Source organism: Strongylocentrotus purpuratus, unplaced genomic scaffold, assembly GCF_000002235.5.
Source record: "Strongylocentrotus purpuratus isolate Spur 01 unplaced genomic scaffold, Spur_5.0 spur5_scaffold_14, whole genome shotgun sequence".
Classification (NCBI taxonomy): Eukaryota; Metazoa; Echinodermata; class Echinoidea; order Camarodonta; family Strongylocentrotidae; genus Strongylocentrotus; species Strongylocentrotus purpuratus.
Window position 1 is genome coordinate 21,017,173 of NW_022145599.1, and position 13,912 is coordinate 21,031,084.

A 13,912-nucleotide genomic window follows, 5' to 3' on the forward strand; every position below is an offset into this window, starting at 1 on the left:
AAGAAGAAGGAGAAGAAGAAAAAGAGGAGAAGGAAGAAGAGGAAAATAATGATGAATTTGTAGAATTTCTATAACGTACGAAAACATAAGTATATACAACATGAAAAAGTATGAACCGACAGAAGAATAACAATTTCAATCATATAACATGTCATTCACTTCTCTTCTCTGACTGTCAAGTATTAGGTATTCCTTTAATTTCCTCTTAAAATGATCATAGTTTCCTATTTCTTTTACACCATTGGGAAGGGAATTCCAATGTTTTATGGCATTGTAATAAAACGAATTTCCAATACTACCTACTCTTTCTGGTAAGTTAAAGTTGAATCGTCTATTTCTTGTATTATAATCATGTACGTCAGTAACAAGATCGAAGTTGGATCGAATATAATGATTCGCCCTAGTATGATATATTTTATGCACGTGATGCAATGCGAGTTGTTTTGATCTTTGGTCGACTTCAAGAAAACCAGCTTTAGAAAGTTCGCTATACTTGACTTGGACAGACACAGCAAGATGCATATTGTTGATAGAGGGTGATTACTTTATCAGGTAAAGTGTTCCAGTGGTGCAACCACCAAGACTTTAGTTGATACATATGTCAGGTATATGTTCAAAACAAATTCAAGGATGCTACTGTAGTGTTTGATGGCTACGGGAAAGAATCGTCAACGAAAGATCATGATCATATGCGCCGCCTGGTTGGGAAGAAGGTTTCTTCGGACATGAGCGTCACACTAGACTATATCATGGGACAGAAAGGTTTTACTGGAAAATGAGCCTTAATCACAATGATATCTGCAAGGATGGCAAGCCACAGTATCACTGTACGCCAAGCAAAATATGATGGTGACACGCTGATCGTATTTCCAAGCAGGCTTTGATGGTCTTTACGACATCTGTAGCATAGACAAAGAAGAGTTCCTCTATCTTCAAGTATGGCTGGTATGGAAACGACACTGTTTCATGTTTTCATGGACATACCAAATGTGCTCTATACAAACGCTTTTAACCGACTCCACAATTCGAACAGCTGGGGTAAAAGTAATGCAGATCGCATAACTATGGCTCTGGGATACTCCCCTAGAAAAGTCTTGCCTATGAAGTTCAAGAAGCAAGCAGCCAAGGGCAAAATCGATCCAACGGAAGATGCAACAGCTCAACACTCCCTTCGTGGCCATCTTCAAATTGTGGTATGGAAGCATCTTGACACCTCTTTTCTTGATCCCAAAGGAAAAGGATAGGAGTTAGATATTAACAGAAAACTCAGACGAAAGATGCTGTCTGTTGGTATCGGGCCATACAACCTTCTTAAAGGAATTTGTTGCAACTGCAAAGAAGGGGGGAAGCGGAGTCAAAACATGAAATGCAGCTGCATGAAAGCTGGCATGTCATGTGTATCTGCATGTGGAGTGGGCTGTGGACATTGCTCCAATGGAACAGAAAGCATAGATGCAGAAGAAGTTTTTGGTAGCGATGAAGAGGAAACAGACCGAGTACTATTAATTTGTATCGTGTTGCCAATAGTTACTGTAAGTTCTAGGTTGTGAGTAGTATCTGCAAGTGGTTGATTATAAATGGACATATACTTTACATACACAAACTAATTGACACTAATGAACTTTAACCCCCCCCCCTGCTCATTTTGACCTTTTACCTCTTATTTTGGTGGTGAAGAATCCATTTCATATTTTGTTTATCTCCCAGTATAATTCAGTGCATTTTGACACCAAGATCATCAAGGACGAGGCCTATGTCAAACATGCTGTTGCTGAAATACAATTTCTAGTGTTTTAGTGCAGGGTCAATGACCTTTGATCCTCAGAAAGGAAATTTTCCCCTCCACCTCTCTTTTTGGAATAAATAATAACCCCCATTCCCGCCACATGAAGTTGAAATTAGCCTCTTTGATTTGTTTGTGCTCATTTTTTACATAATATCGTCATTTTCCTTGTACCAATAGGGCATTTTAGTGATAAAACGTATATTTGTTTACCTTTGACCTCATTTTTGGAGGTCAGGATTTTATTCTAAGGGTCAGTAGTTATTCTATGTCATCTTCTTTTGTAATCCTGCGCATTTTGACACCAAGATCATCTATATACCTTATTTTGTTGCTGATATGCAATGTATAGTGTTTTAGTGCAAGGTCAATGACCTTTGACCCTCAGAAAGGAAATTTACCCCTTCCCCTCTACTCTTTGAATAAATAATAACCTCCATACCCCCATATCTGCCACAACAAGTTGAAATTAGCCTCTTTGATTTGTTTGTGCTCATTTTTATATGATATGGTAATTTTACTGATATAAATATGACATTTTAGAGATAAAATAGTTTTTTGACCTTTGACCTCATTTACGGAGGTCAAGATTTTATTCTAAGGATCGGTAGTTATCCTATGTCATCTTCTTTTGTAATCCTGTGCATTTTGACACCAAGATCATCTATATACCATATTTTGTTGCTGAAATACAATTTTTAGTGATTTAGGCAGGGTTCATTGACCTTTGACCTCTAATAAAAAATTCTCCCCGACCCCCATCCCTCCTTCCTTTTTTTTGGTAATTGTCCATACCCATAACTACCCAAATCAGTTGAAATTAGCTTCTTTTAAATTTTTTCACAGATTGGCTCAATATATGGCTAATTTAGGGTTACTAATAGGGGGGGCCGGAAGTTTGAAAATTGCGCCGACCGTTTTTTCAAGGTCATATTAGAAGCACCATACCATTACAATTTTTGACATTTTCATCGGGGGGGGGGGGGGGGGGCTATAGCCTATTATCCGAAAAAGTAACTTTCTGGTTTCACAATTCGGCTAGTGAGCGAAGCGAGCGGGCAACAATTTGAGCAAAATATGTATTTTGTAAAAGTGTTATTTATAACCAAAATAGACGAGAAAAGATTTCAAAAAATCATATGCGGGTAGCTCGCTAACCCCCCCCCCCCCCCATGACGCGCGAAGCGCGGAAGCTTTGACCTTTCATTAATTATTAGAGAAAGAAGACGATTTTTTGTTGTACCATTCTCGACTCTTAATCCTTCTCTGAATTCAGTTTTCCCCCTCCCGCGCAAAGCGCGGAAGCTTTGACATTTTATAGTTTAAAGGTAAAGACCAGTATTGGAAACGCCCCAAATTCAAAAAATGAAATGGAAGCTCTCATTACCAATCATGTGAAAGAATATGTTTTGACTAATACATGATGATAAAAAATTTGCCGGGAAACCGCCTACTAATTCATATATTTGGTAAATTTGTTTCTCTCATGGTATGTGAGAGATATAGGGTAGTCCCATATACATCTTTCTGTGTATAGTGCTTGTAACTTTACGAAGAATGGGCCAAATTTCTTATCATTTTGATGATTCCAGAACCTTACAGATGCTAGATGCTAGATGATCAACCTTTTCTGATCGATTCCACAACGTTTCTTTCACAATGCAATCGCATGACCATAACTGGTCTTTACCTTTAATGAAATTATTAGAGAAAAAGATGATTCGTTGTACCATTCTCGACTCTTATTACTTGACTGAATTCACCCCCCCCCCCTCCCGCGCGAAGCGCGGAATCTTACACGTTTCATTAAATTATTAGAGAAAGAAGACGATTCGTTGTACCATTCTCGACTCTTAATCCTTGGGTGTATTCAGTTTCCTCCTGCCCGCGCAAAGCGCGGAAGCTTTGCCCTTTCATTAATTATTATAGAAAGAAGATTTGTTGCACCATTCTCGACTCTTATTACTTGACTGAATTCACCCCCCCTCCCGCGCGAAGCATGGAAGCTTTGGCCTTTCATAGTTTAATGAAATTATTAGAGAAAGAAGATGATTCGTTGTACCGTCATCGACTCTTAATCCTTGTCTGAATTAAGTTCCCGCCCCCTCCCACGCGTAGCGCTGAAGCTTTGACGTTTAATCAATTATAAGGAAAAGGAGACGATTCTTTGTACCATTCTCGACTCTTAATCCTTTTGTCTGAATTAAGTTCCCGTCCCCCCCCCCTCCAGCGCGTAGCGCTGAAGCTTTGACGTTTAATTAAATTATTTGGAAAAGGAGACGATTCTTCGTACCATTCTCGACTCTTAATCCTTGTCTGAATTGAGTTCCCGTCCCCCCTCCTCCCACGCGTAGCGCGGAAGCTTTGACGTTTAATTAAATTATAAGGAAAAGGGGACGATTCGTTGTACCATTCTCGACTCTTAATCCTTGGGTGTATTCAGTTTCCCCCTCCCACGCGAAGCGCGGAAACGTTGACGTTTCATTAAATTATTAGAAAAAGAAGATGATTCGTTGTACCGTCATCGACTCTTTATCCTTGTCTGAATTGAGTTCCCCCCCAACTCCCGCGCGAAGCGCGAAGGCTTTGACGTTTCATTTAATTATTAGAGAGAGAAGACGATTCGTTGTAACGTTCTCGACTCTTAATCCTTGTCTGAATTGAGTTCCCGCCCCCTCCCCCTTACCGCGCGAAGCGCGGAAACGTTGACGTTTCATTAAAGTATTAGAGAAAGAAGATGATTCGTTGTACCGTCATTGACTCTTAATCCTTGTCTGAATTAAATTCCCGCCCCCCCTCCCACGCGTAGCGCTGAAGCTTTGACGTTTAATTAATTATAAGGAAAAGGAGACGATTCTTTGTACCATTCTCGACTCTTAATCCTTGTCTGAATTAAGTTCCCGTCCCCCCCCCCTCCAGCGCGTAGCGCTGAAGCTTTGACGTTTAATTAAATTATATGGAAAAGGAGACGATTCTTCGTACCATTCTCGACTCTTAATCCTTGGGTGTATTCAGTTTCCCCCTCCCACGCGAAGCGCGGAAACGTTGACGTTTCATTAAATTATTAGAGAAAGAAGATGATTCGTTGTACCGTCATCGACTCTTTATCCTTGTCTGAATTGAGTTCCCCCCCCTCCCGCTCGAAGCGCGGAGGCTTTGACGTTTCATTTAATTATTAGAGAGAGAAGACGATTCGTTGTAACGTTCTCGACTCTTAATCCTCGTCTGAATTGAGTTCCCGCCCCCTCCCCCCTCCCGCGCGAAGCGCGGAAACGTTGACGTTTCATTAAAGTATTAGAGAAAGAAGATGATTCGTTGTACCGTCATCGACTCTTTATCCTTGTCTAAACTAAGTTTTTCCTTGGCCGCGCGTAGCGCGTAAGCTTTGACGGTTTATTAAATTATTAGAGGAAGAAGACGAATCATTTTATCATTCTCGACTCTTAATCCTTGTCTGAATTAAGTTTTCCCTTGCCCGCGCGTAGCGCGTAAGCTTTGACGGTTTATTAAATTATTATCCTTCTTTGAATTCAGTTTTTCCCCTCCCACGCGAAGCGCTGAAACGTTAACGTTTCATTAAATTATTAGAGAAAGAAGATGATTCGTTGCACCGTCATCGACTCTTTATCCTTGTCTGAATTGAGTTTCCCCCCCCCCCCAATTCTCGCGCGAAGCGCGGAAGCTTTGACGTTTCATTAGATCATTAGAGAAAGAAGACGATTCGTTGTACCGTTCTCGACTCTTAATCCTTGTCTGAATTGAGTTCCCGCCCGCCCCCCCCCCCCCGATCGAAGCGCGGAAACGTTGACGTTTCATTAAATTATTAGAGAAAGAAGATGATTCGTTTTACCATTCTCGACTCCTAATCCTTGTCTGAATTCAGTTGCCCCCCTCCCGAGCGATGCGCGGAAGCTTTGACATTTCATTAAATTATTGGAGAAAGAAGACGATTCGTTGTACCATTCTATATTACACCTACCATGGATAAATCACGGCCGGGAGCGTCATAATTTTGTGTTATCGGGCGAGGGCCGGGGCCGGGGCCGGGGCCGGGGCGTAGCGACCAAGCGAGATTTTGCAATGTTGAATGCTGAAATTATGCATTCTAAAAAATCCCTAAGCCCGATATGTACGTTCTTTCCGCTATATTTATTTCTAGCTATATTTCTAAATTTCCTGGGAGACTTGTCCCCATATCGGGCCCAGGATCGCCGCCCCTGTCCATGATTACTACCAACATGAGTTCTAATACAATCACAAGCGAGTCGATACGAGCTGAATCCAAATGAAGGGCAAAATAAGAGTTGTGAAGCGGCCTTACCGTTAATTTAAAATTTGACTGTTGAGTATATAACTTCTATTTAAAAGACATCCAAAATATTTTGCCCTTTTCAAATTTCTCACTAAAGAGTGATGACCGCAGGGACTGTTCTTAACGTTTAACTTTGAATCCGCGGCTCGAGATTTTATGCGGCCGGCCCGGCCCGGCCCCCCCTCTATTCAATAACGTTTGCCAATGAGCCTTCTGGAATGTCCCCAAATCTCCCGATTTCAGTTTTCCCATATTTGTCGTTACTGTCACTTAGCGCCATTTCCTTGCTTTTCCCCCTTTCTCACCGACTTTTCTTTTCCCCACCCCCCCTCACCCTCTCAGTGTTATCTAGGGTACGCACATGTATGTTCCCTCTCTTTGGAAGCACCCCTCTGTCTCCGGTGTGTAAAGTCAGTACGGGCCGGATTTTTGTGTATTGCGGGCCGGACTTTGTTTCGTGAAAAGTAACTCTTTATCGGAAATTTAGGGAACACAAATTCGGTCCCTCCGACCCCGGAGTTGGAGGGAGGGGGGGGGGGGGGGGCTTTTTATTTATCTTTTCTCTTCTATTTTCTTTTCTTTTCTTTTTCCTTTCTCTTCTCCTTTCTTTTCTCTTCTCCTTTTTTTCTCCTCTTCTCCTTTCTTTTTTTCTCTTCTTTTCTTCCTCTTTTTTTTCTTCCTTTTTTTTGCGCCGCCAATAGGGGGGGCCGCGGCCGTTTCGGCCCCCCTGGATCCGCCACTGAACATATTAAACCGGCCGTGCGAGTATGAACTACTAATAACTGAACGTGTGGTCGATCACGACGGATCTTCTCTGTGCGAAGTTGTCTTTCTCGCACCCACTCCCTTCTCTGCACTTCGCCTTATTTTTGTTTAATTTAGATTTTAGTGGTTATGGCTAAAATATGTACTCGGTTGTGATTGAGCCAATGAGAGACATGAAAGTAATTTCTTTTTGGTGCTTGATGCATGGCTGATCGTAGGGAAACGAAGTTAAGTCTTTTATCAACTCTGTTTGTTGCTACCGCAGGCAGCCAGTGAAAACGAATTCGTTTAATCAAATTATTGAAATGCAAGCATTACTTTAAACAAACAGAACTTTGTTATTCCTATCTCATTTTTCCCGATTGAGGTGTTAAGGGTAGAAAATGAACTTTCTAGAAATACGATTTTTTTCTTTGAAATTCAGATACCGCCGCGCGCCCGCCAAAATGACTTTTTGGTACTCTCTCTTCTAATTGTTTTGAATCACTCATGCGTGAAAAAATGCACCATATGAGTTGTATCAAATAAAAGAAGAGGACTTAAGCTTTACAAATATGTCATTCATTAATCATAATTGTGGTTAAGTTATGATAAAACATCGATAATTTTCGATTTAATTTTTTCTGTGACGCATTGTATATGTTTTTTTTTGTGTAGCTTTAATTATGGGTTTTTCAATTTGGCACTGTAGTAAATGAGCATAATTTCTAGTTCATTTAAAGTGATAACTGACTAATACAGCCGGAGAACTTGAAAAGATGTCTGTTTTAAGGTGAAGGGATGCCACTATTGACAACTGTCATTATAAGATGCTTTGGATGTGATACCCCAGAGTAAAACTTCTGCAAGTATGACAACTACTACAACTAAAATATCAAGTGGCTACTGCTGCTGCTACTACTACTACTACTACTACTACTACTACTACTACTACTACTACTATAACAGCTACTCCTACTACTACTACAACAACAACTACTAATACTACTGATAAGGGATAGGATCGGTGTTAGGAATAGGGCTAGATGTGTTCAATATCCTGGGATATTTCCCGGGTATATTGCCTGTAGAAATTGTGTTCAGATTATGTGCCGTGCCATTGACATATTCGCACATTTTGATACGTGAAGTATACAGGGATATTACGATCTCCGAAGGTTGAATTTTCGAAAAAATCTTGCGATCATCTAAACCATAATTCAAATATCCATTTCAAAACATTTTCACGCAGATTATAATCTTCATTAACTACCTGGACATCGAGCATCCTTGGGACACGTTGACCTTGACCCACTCTGCTGCACACGACACCAGTTTAACTCGCATCCCATTGGTCAGTGGAAATCTGACGTCTCTTTGTCTACCCGGGGGACTCACCACTATTTCGTTTTGCACTGATCTTGTCCAAGAGCGGGGTGGCTTCTCATTGGACATTCGATTTTACGATGCAAATGGTTTGTTGTATATCTGAATTTATATTCTGCACCAATTATAATTCATAGAAGGCAGCACGCTTCAGAAAGGGGAAAGTACTGGCTAAAATGCGGTGGGCAGATTTGAGAAAATGAAAAAAATATGAACAAAGTGTATATCAATTTCCATCACACCTTTACCTTCTTCGTTAATTTTTTTGTTTTTGTAAAACACCAAATTCTGGTCTTCTTTATTTCCTGATAATAATATAAACATCTTCACATTTTTAGCATTTGCCTCCATTTCTGGAGGGATATACATGGGTTTCTAATATTTTCTTCTATCTGTAAACGATAATTCCATAGGTAAAACAAACTATGAAGAAGTCTCTGTTTTGTTCTTTTCTTTTTAAATTCTTTTCCAACAAAGCTGTTTTAAATAGTGAAAAGTGCATAATTAAAAATAAAACTAACATCTTTTCCCTCCTTTGAATTAAAATCAATAACTTCTTCGTTAATGAAGGCAAATCTTTGCTGCTACACTGGAGTTTGCTTCGTGAAAAATTTGCGTTTACTGTTTTTATATTTAATTAAAACTACAAAAGCAAAGCGGTTAAAAGAACCCTTCTCTCTCTCTCTCTCTCTCTCTGTCTCTTTCCATTCTTTCACACCCACACAAACTCTCATACAAATTAATTCCTACAAGCGCCCCGAGCATACACTAGATCTCTTTAATCCTTTTTTCTCGTACAGCAAACCATTTCTCCATCCATCTGTCTGTCTTAATTTTTTTTCTCTCTCTCTCTCTCTCTCCCTCTCTTTCTCATTTGTGGACTTTTCCAGTCACAGGCCAGCTCTTCGATGATGCATTCAAGTGCGCTTCAGGGATTGAGACCATTCGAAACGAGGCTCGTTGTGACGGGATTGTCGACTGTCATGATTTCTCAGACGAGGTCGATTGTGGAGGTAATCCCCCATCTTCGTTTTTTTTAATTTTCGTTTAAAAAAAAGAATCCTCATAGCTTTACTTTACGATCACAAAACGACTTTCAAGGCTTTTGCAAAAGAGTGAGATTTTAAGAAAACTACATGAAATCCACCATGGATTGGATTGGATACTAGGTTTGGATGTACTTTTTGTGACGAGGGGGGGGGGGGGATCGACAAATATTAGATTAATTAGTAGGACGTGTACGACGCTATTCTCCCCCTCCCCCTAAGTAAAAAATGATAACATCCATGTTTCAATTATCGAAATAATGATGGGACTAATCAGTTATTTAGTGATATTTAACCTTAAAAAGTCGCCAAAATGATTTTCCTGCAGCATGCGACCCGGATTCTTTCCAGTGCCGCGGGAGTGCTATTTGTATCCTTCCCAGCAGACAGTGCGATGGATGGAGTGACTGTCCTCTATCTGATGACGAAGAACAGTGTGGTAAGAGACTTAATAAGATCAATTATGCTTTTCGATACTTCTAGTGTGATATTTGAGCAATTTAATCGTAAATGAACTTCTATAAAGCCCCGCACACAAAAAAATGGACGCATTGTCAAACTTCTTCTTTCGTGGCCATCATCTGAGCTCAAATGTTCTGCCAAGCTCTTGCAAACTGAAGAGCCTGCTCATTTGCTGCCACTAGGTCTTCCAGGCAGCATTTGTCATCTAGGAGTGGGCATATCCGATAAGTGTGCCATAGATTGCACGGATGTTCCACACTCGCAGTCGATGTCTGTGTCATCAGTCCTGAATGCAAATATAAAAGAAGATTTTTTTTCTCATAAATTTATAGGCTTTGACAAATAACAATGCCCAAGAAATCAAAACTAAATTTCCTAAATTGAAATTAACACACAGTTAAAAAAAAATTATATTGTCAAAAGAAACATTTATATTTAAAATGAAGGATTTAAAGGAATTTTACCATTCTTTTAATGATCTAGACACCTTGAAATGTCCCGAGGGCTATTCTTGTGGTGAATCGTCGTACAATGATCGACATGGACCCGTTCCATCGGCATGCAGTGGTCCCCAGTGGAACCCTTTCTGGGTAAATGGCACAGAACCCTGGTTTGGACAATCCTTGCAGAATGTTGCACCAAAGGCCACACTATTGTGAGTAAATTAATCAAGACGAGGGGCATTGGACTGTGTTCAAGTATCATGTGAAGGGCACTTGATCAGAATTATAATCTGGCCAATTACTGTGTGTGTGTGTGTGTGTGTGTGTGTGCGCGTGATGAGGCACATTGATCAGAATTTTATTAATAAAGCAGTGTTTGTGCGTTTTTGCATGTCTGTGAGTGCGTGATGGGGGAGGGGGATGGGGTAAGGAACTGAAATGATCAGAAGAATATACTAATTAAGTATTCTGTGCGCGTGCGTGTGCGTGTGCGTGTAAAAGACAACAGAAGAAGGAACTGGACATTTATTGTGGGTGAATATATAGGGTATCTGAACATAATGCATCTTCAGGATTGTCCAGTATTTCATGTACGTACATGAAATTCACAGCATAGCATATACTTTCAAGGAATTAACCCAACTCAATATCCCTTTTTATTGCCTATATATATCGTGTTCGGATGTTTTCATATTCGCACTTTACACATTTAAGCGAATGGATGAAAATCTTGTCTTTGGGGTCAATTTATCTTGTTTGTTTGTATCAGTTTTATTTTGTCTGCTCATTAGCAAAGATATAATAACAATTTCAAGCAAAATTACTAAGAACTGTTTACATGTTATTCATTGTTATTATAATATGGTTCAGAATATATTATATGAGAAAAATTACTAAATTGTGTACTTTCTGTTTTTGAGAGATTTAGAGAGAAAAGTTATTAATTCAAAGGGGGAACAATTAAGAAATTATATAAAAAGCGGGTTGAAGGTGCTGTAAAAGAGAATCCCCCAAAGGCACACCTCATCATCATTCATATAGAACCGTCTTTATTTAGTAAAGGTCCTACAATCTTGAATTTTCTCATTCATATAAATAACTTTAACAGACAAAATATAATCCCAAAATGGAGATTAACTTTCTTAAGACCATACATTATATTATTGAATCCTCTCAATCGAATTTCATATTTCATTCTAGAAATCTAAATGGATTACCAGTCATGGAGTTGAATATAAGTATGTTTGACGGAATGAGGAACCTACATACTCTGTAAGTATTCAGAGAAATATTAAGAATATGGATAATATATTACTGTATATATTTATTTTGTAAGAATATTAAAGCTCTATTTTGCGGATAATGAAAAGAGCTGAAACATATTACAAGCACTATTTGAAATAATGATATGGTCATGAAATAAGCTACTGTCTTTTAAAATTACAAACATACAATAAATAATTAATTAGGAAAAGTACCTGAAAAATATATCAGACAGACTTTCATGAGCAATTTCAATACATTATTTCATTACCTTGTAGCGACAAATGTTACAGTGCATTCATTTATAATTCACTGGTATACATATTGTGTTTTTAATCCAAAATGGCCGCTTTAGAAGTCATTGAGAGTTCGAGGATTTGGTATTACGCCATGTCCTCAGAACTGGTTTTAACTCGATTTATTATATAACGATGTTTATTCATTAGTATTTTGATCACATGACTAATTAACATACTTGTACGCATATTTTCTTGCGTATCGATGCTGTCCGTAAGCCATTACAGCCTCCGTATTTGGGTCCGTTCAAGGTTCTCAAACGAAACCCGAAGTTTTTCGTTATTGAGCAAAAGGGCAAGCATATTTCTGTAAGCATTGATCGACTGAAACCCGCATTTTTGGAAAGCGTTTCGGCTAGGACTACCGCGGCTGACGTGCCTCTAGAGGGAGAGCCTACCGTCTCCTCCCCTCTGCGCACAGCACTTCGCGCAACTTCTGCGCCTGCTCCTGCACCTGCTCCTACGCCTGCTCCTGCTCTGGTGAAATCGCAACCTGCTGCGCGTGTCACACGTTCAGGCCGCCACGTCCACTGGCCGCAAAGGTACGTTCAGGTTCACTACATTGAACGTGTCGCATAAATAGTGGTTATTTTCATGTATATTAATGTATTTTGTACATATGTTTCCTTTATATTTTTAATTGTGTATTTTCGCCCCTCGGAGCTTACGCAAGCTCGGGTCTAGTAGGGGGGTTAATGTAGCGACAAATGTTACAGTGCATTCATTTATAATTCACTGGTATACATATTGTGTTTTTAATCCAAAATGGCCGCTTTAGAAGTCATTGAGAGTTCGAGGATTTGGTATTACGCCATGTCCTCAGAACTGGTTTTAACTCGATTTATTATATAACGATGTTTATTCATTAGTATTTTGATCACATGACTAATTAACATAGATGTACGCGTATTTATTCATAAGTATTTAGATCACGTGCCTTATTAACATACATGTGCGCTTGTTTTGAACCAATCGCGCTGTAGTTGATTGGCGCTCTTCTGATTTTCCTGTGCGGGAATCAGTGAGCTGTTTTAATATTGGTATACACACATGCTGTTATTGTGTTGATATTTGTACCTAGAAAATTGTATCCAACGAGGATTGAACTGCTACGTCCCCGGACCATTCCCGGTGGACGTGCTCACCTATTTACATCTTGTACGTTTTGCAAGATATATTTTGACTCTCTCGATGTTCAACATTGACGACACTTTAATTCACCAGCAGTGAGAATAGAACATTTAATATGATCTAACGTTTTTCTCACCTGCATTATTGTTTGACAACCTTTTATCATCGACTTCATATATATTGTCTCGACATTTGATTCTTCGACCTGCATCGCAAGTCACTGAAGTTGATCTATTGACATTGACTGCATCATCATTGTATTCATCTGTTAACTGATTCATCATCGTTGTCTTCATCACCGTTGTCTTCATCATCGCTGTCTTCACCAGCGTCGTCTTCATCGTCGACTTCATCATCGCTGTCTTCACCATCGTCGTCTTCATCGTCGACTTCATCATCGATGTCTTCACCAGCGTCGTCTTCATCGTCGACTTCATCATCGCTGTCTTCACCAGCGTCGTCTTCATCATTGTTGTCATCATCGTTGTCTTCAACATCGTCTTCATCATCGTGGTATTCACCTAGCGTCGATCATCGTCTGTATATCCTACGCGATCGACAACCAGCTCGTCGACCACTGTTTTCGACTAGCTAGTTTCTACATCTACCTAGAACTTGAAGAAGATCTACTTTGAATTCAACTCCAATGACTCACGTAACGTTAATTATATTGTGATTTATGCTTTGCATTGTTTATCATTGTGAGGCCTTATTTTGACTGACTGAGTGCCTGTTGTTGAGTGCGTACGCTTACTAACACATATTTTACATGTTTATAATTGCACTAGTTCTAGGCCTATGCCTGGTCTACTGATCTAGATCTGCTATAGTCTAGATCCACCGATATATTGTTGTATTCTCGTGTTGTGCATTCCGTACACATACACAAGTAGAGATTTGTTTAGCGGTTTCTTGAACCACAATATTTCGTGCCTATGTAAGTAAATCTAAACGCTGTCTAGCTTAGATTTGAGTAGTATTTTCTTGACTGTTATTATTCATGCAGTGTGAATGATATTTAACTGACTTGTTTTAGTACTGTTTTA

General features: G+C 39.5%; 1 protein-coding gene across 1 annotated transcript in view; it reads left to right on the forward strand.

Annotated features, from left to right (window-relative positions):
- The window catches only part of LOC115923539 (G-protein coupled receptor GRL101-like), a 32,570-nt gene that overhangs the window by 7,947 nt on the left and 10,711 nt on the right, over positions 1 to 13,912 (forward strand). Inside the window, exons 3-7 of the mRNA XM_030984457.1 lie at positions 8,092 to 8,314; positions 9,116 to 9,238; positions 9,600 to 9,710; positions 10,217 to 10,388; positions 11,377 to 11,448. Of these exons, the coding sequence (XP_030840317.1) occupies positions 8,092 to 8,314; positions 9,116 to 9,238; positions 9,600 to 9,710; positions 10,217 to 10,388; positions 11,377 to 11,448 (701 nt within the window). The remainder of the gene's footprint in view (positions 1 to 8,091; positions 8,315 to 9,115; positions 9,239 to 9,599; positions 9,711 to 10,216; positions 10,389 to 11,376; positions 11,449 to 13,912) is intronic.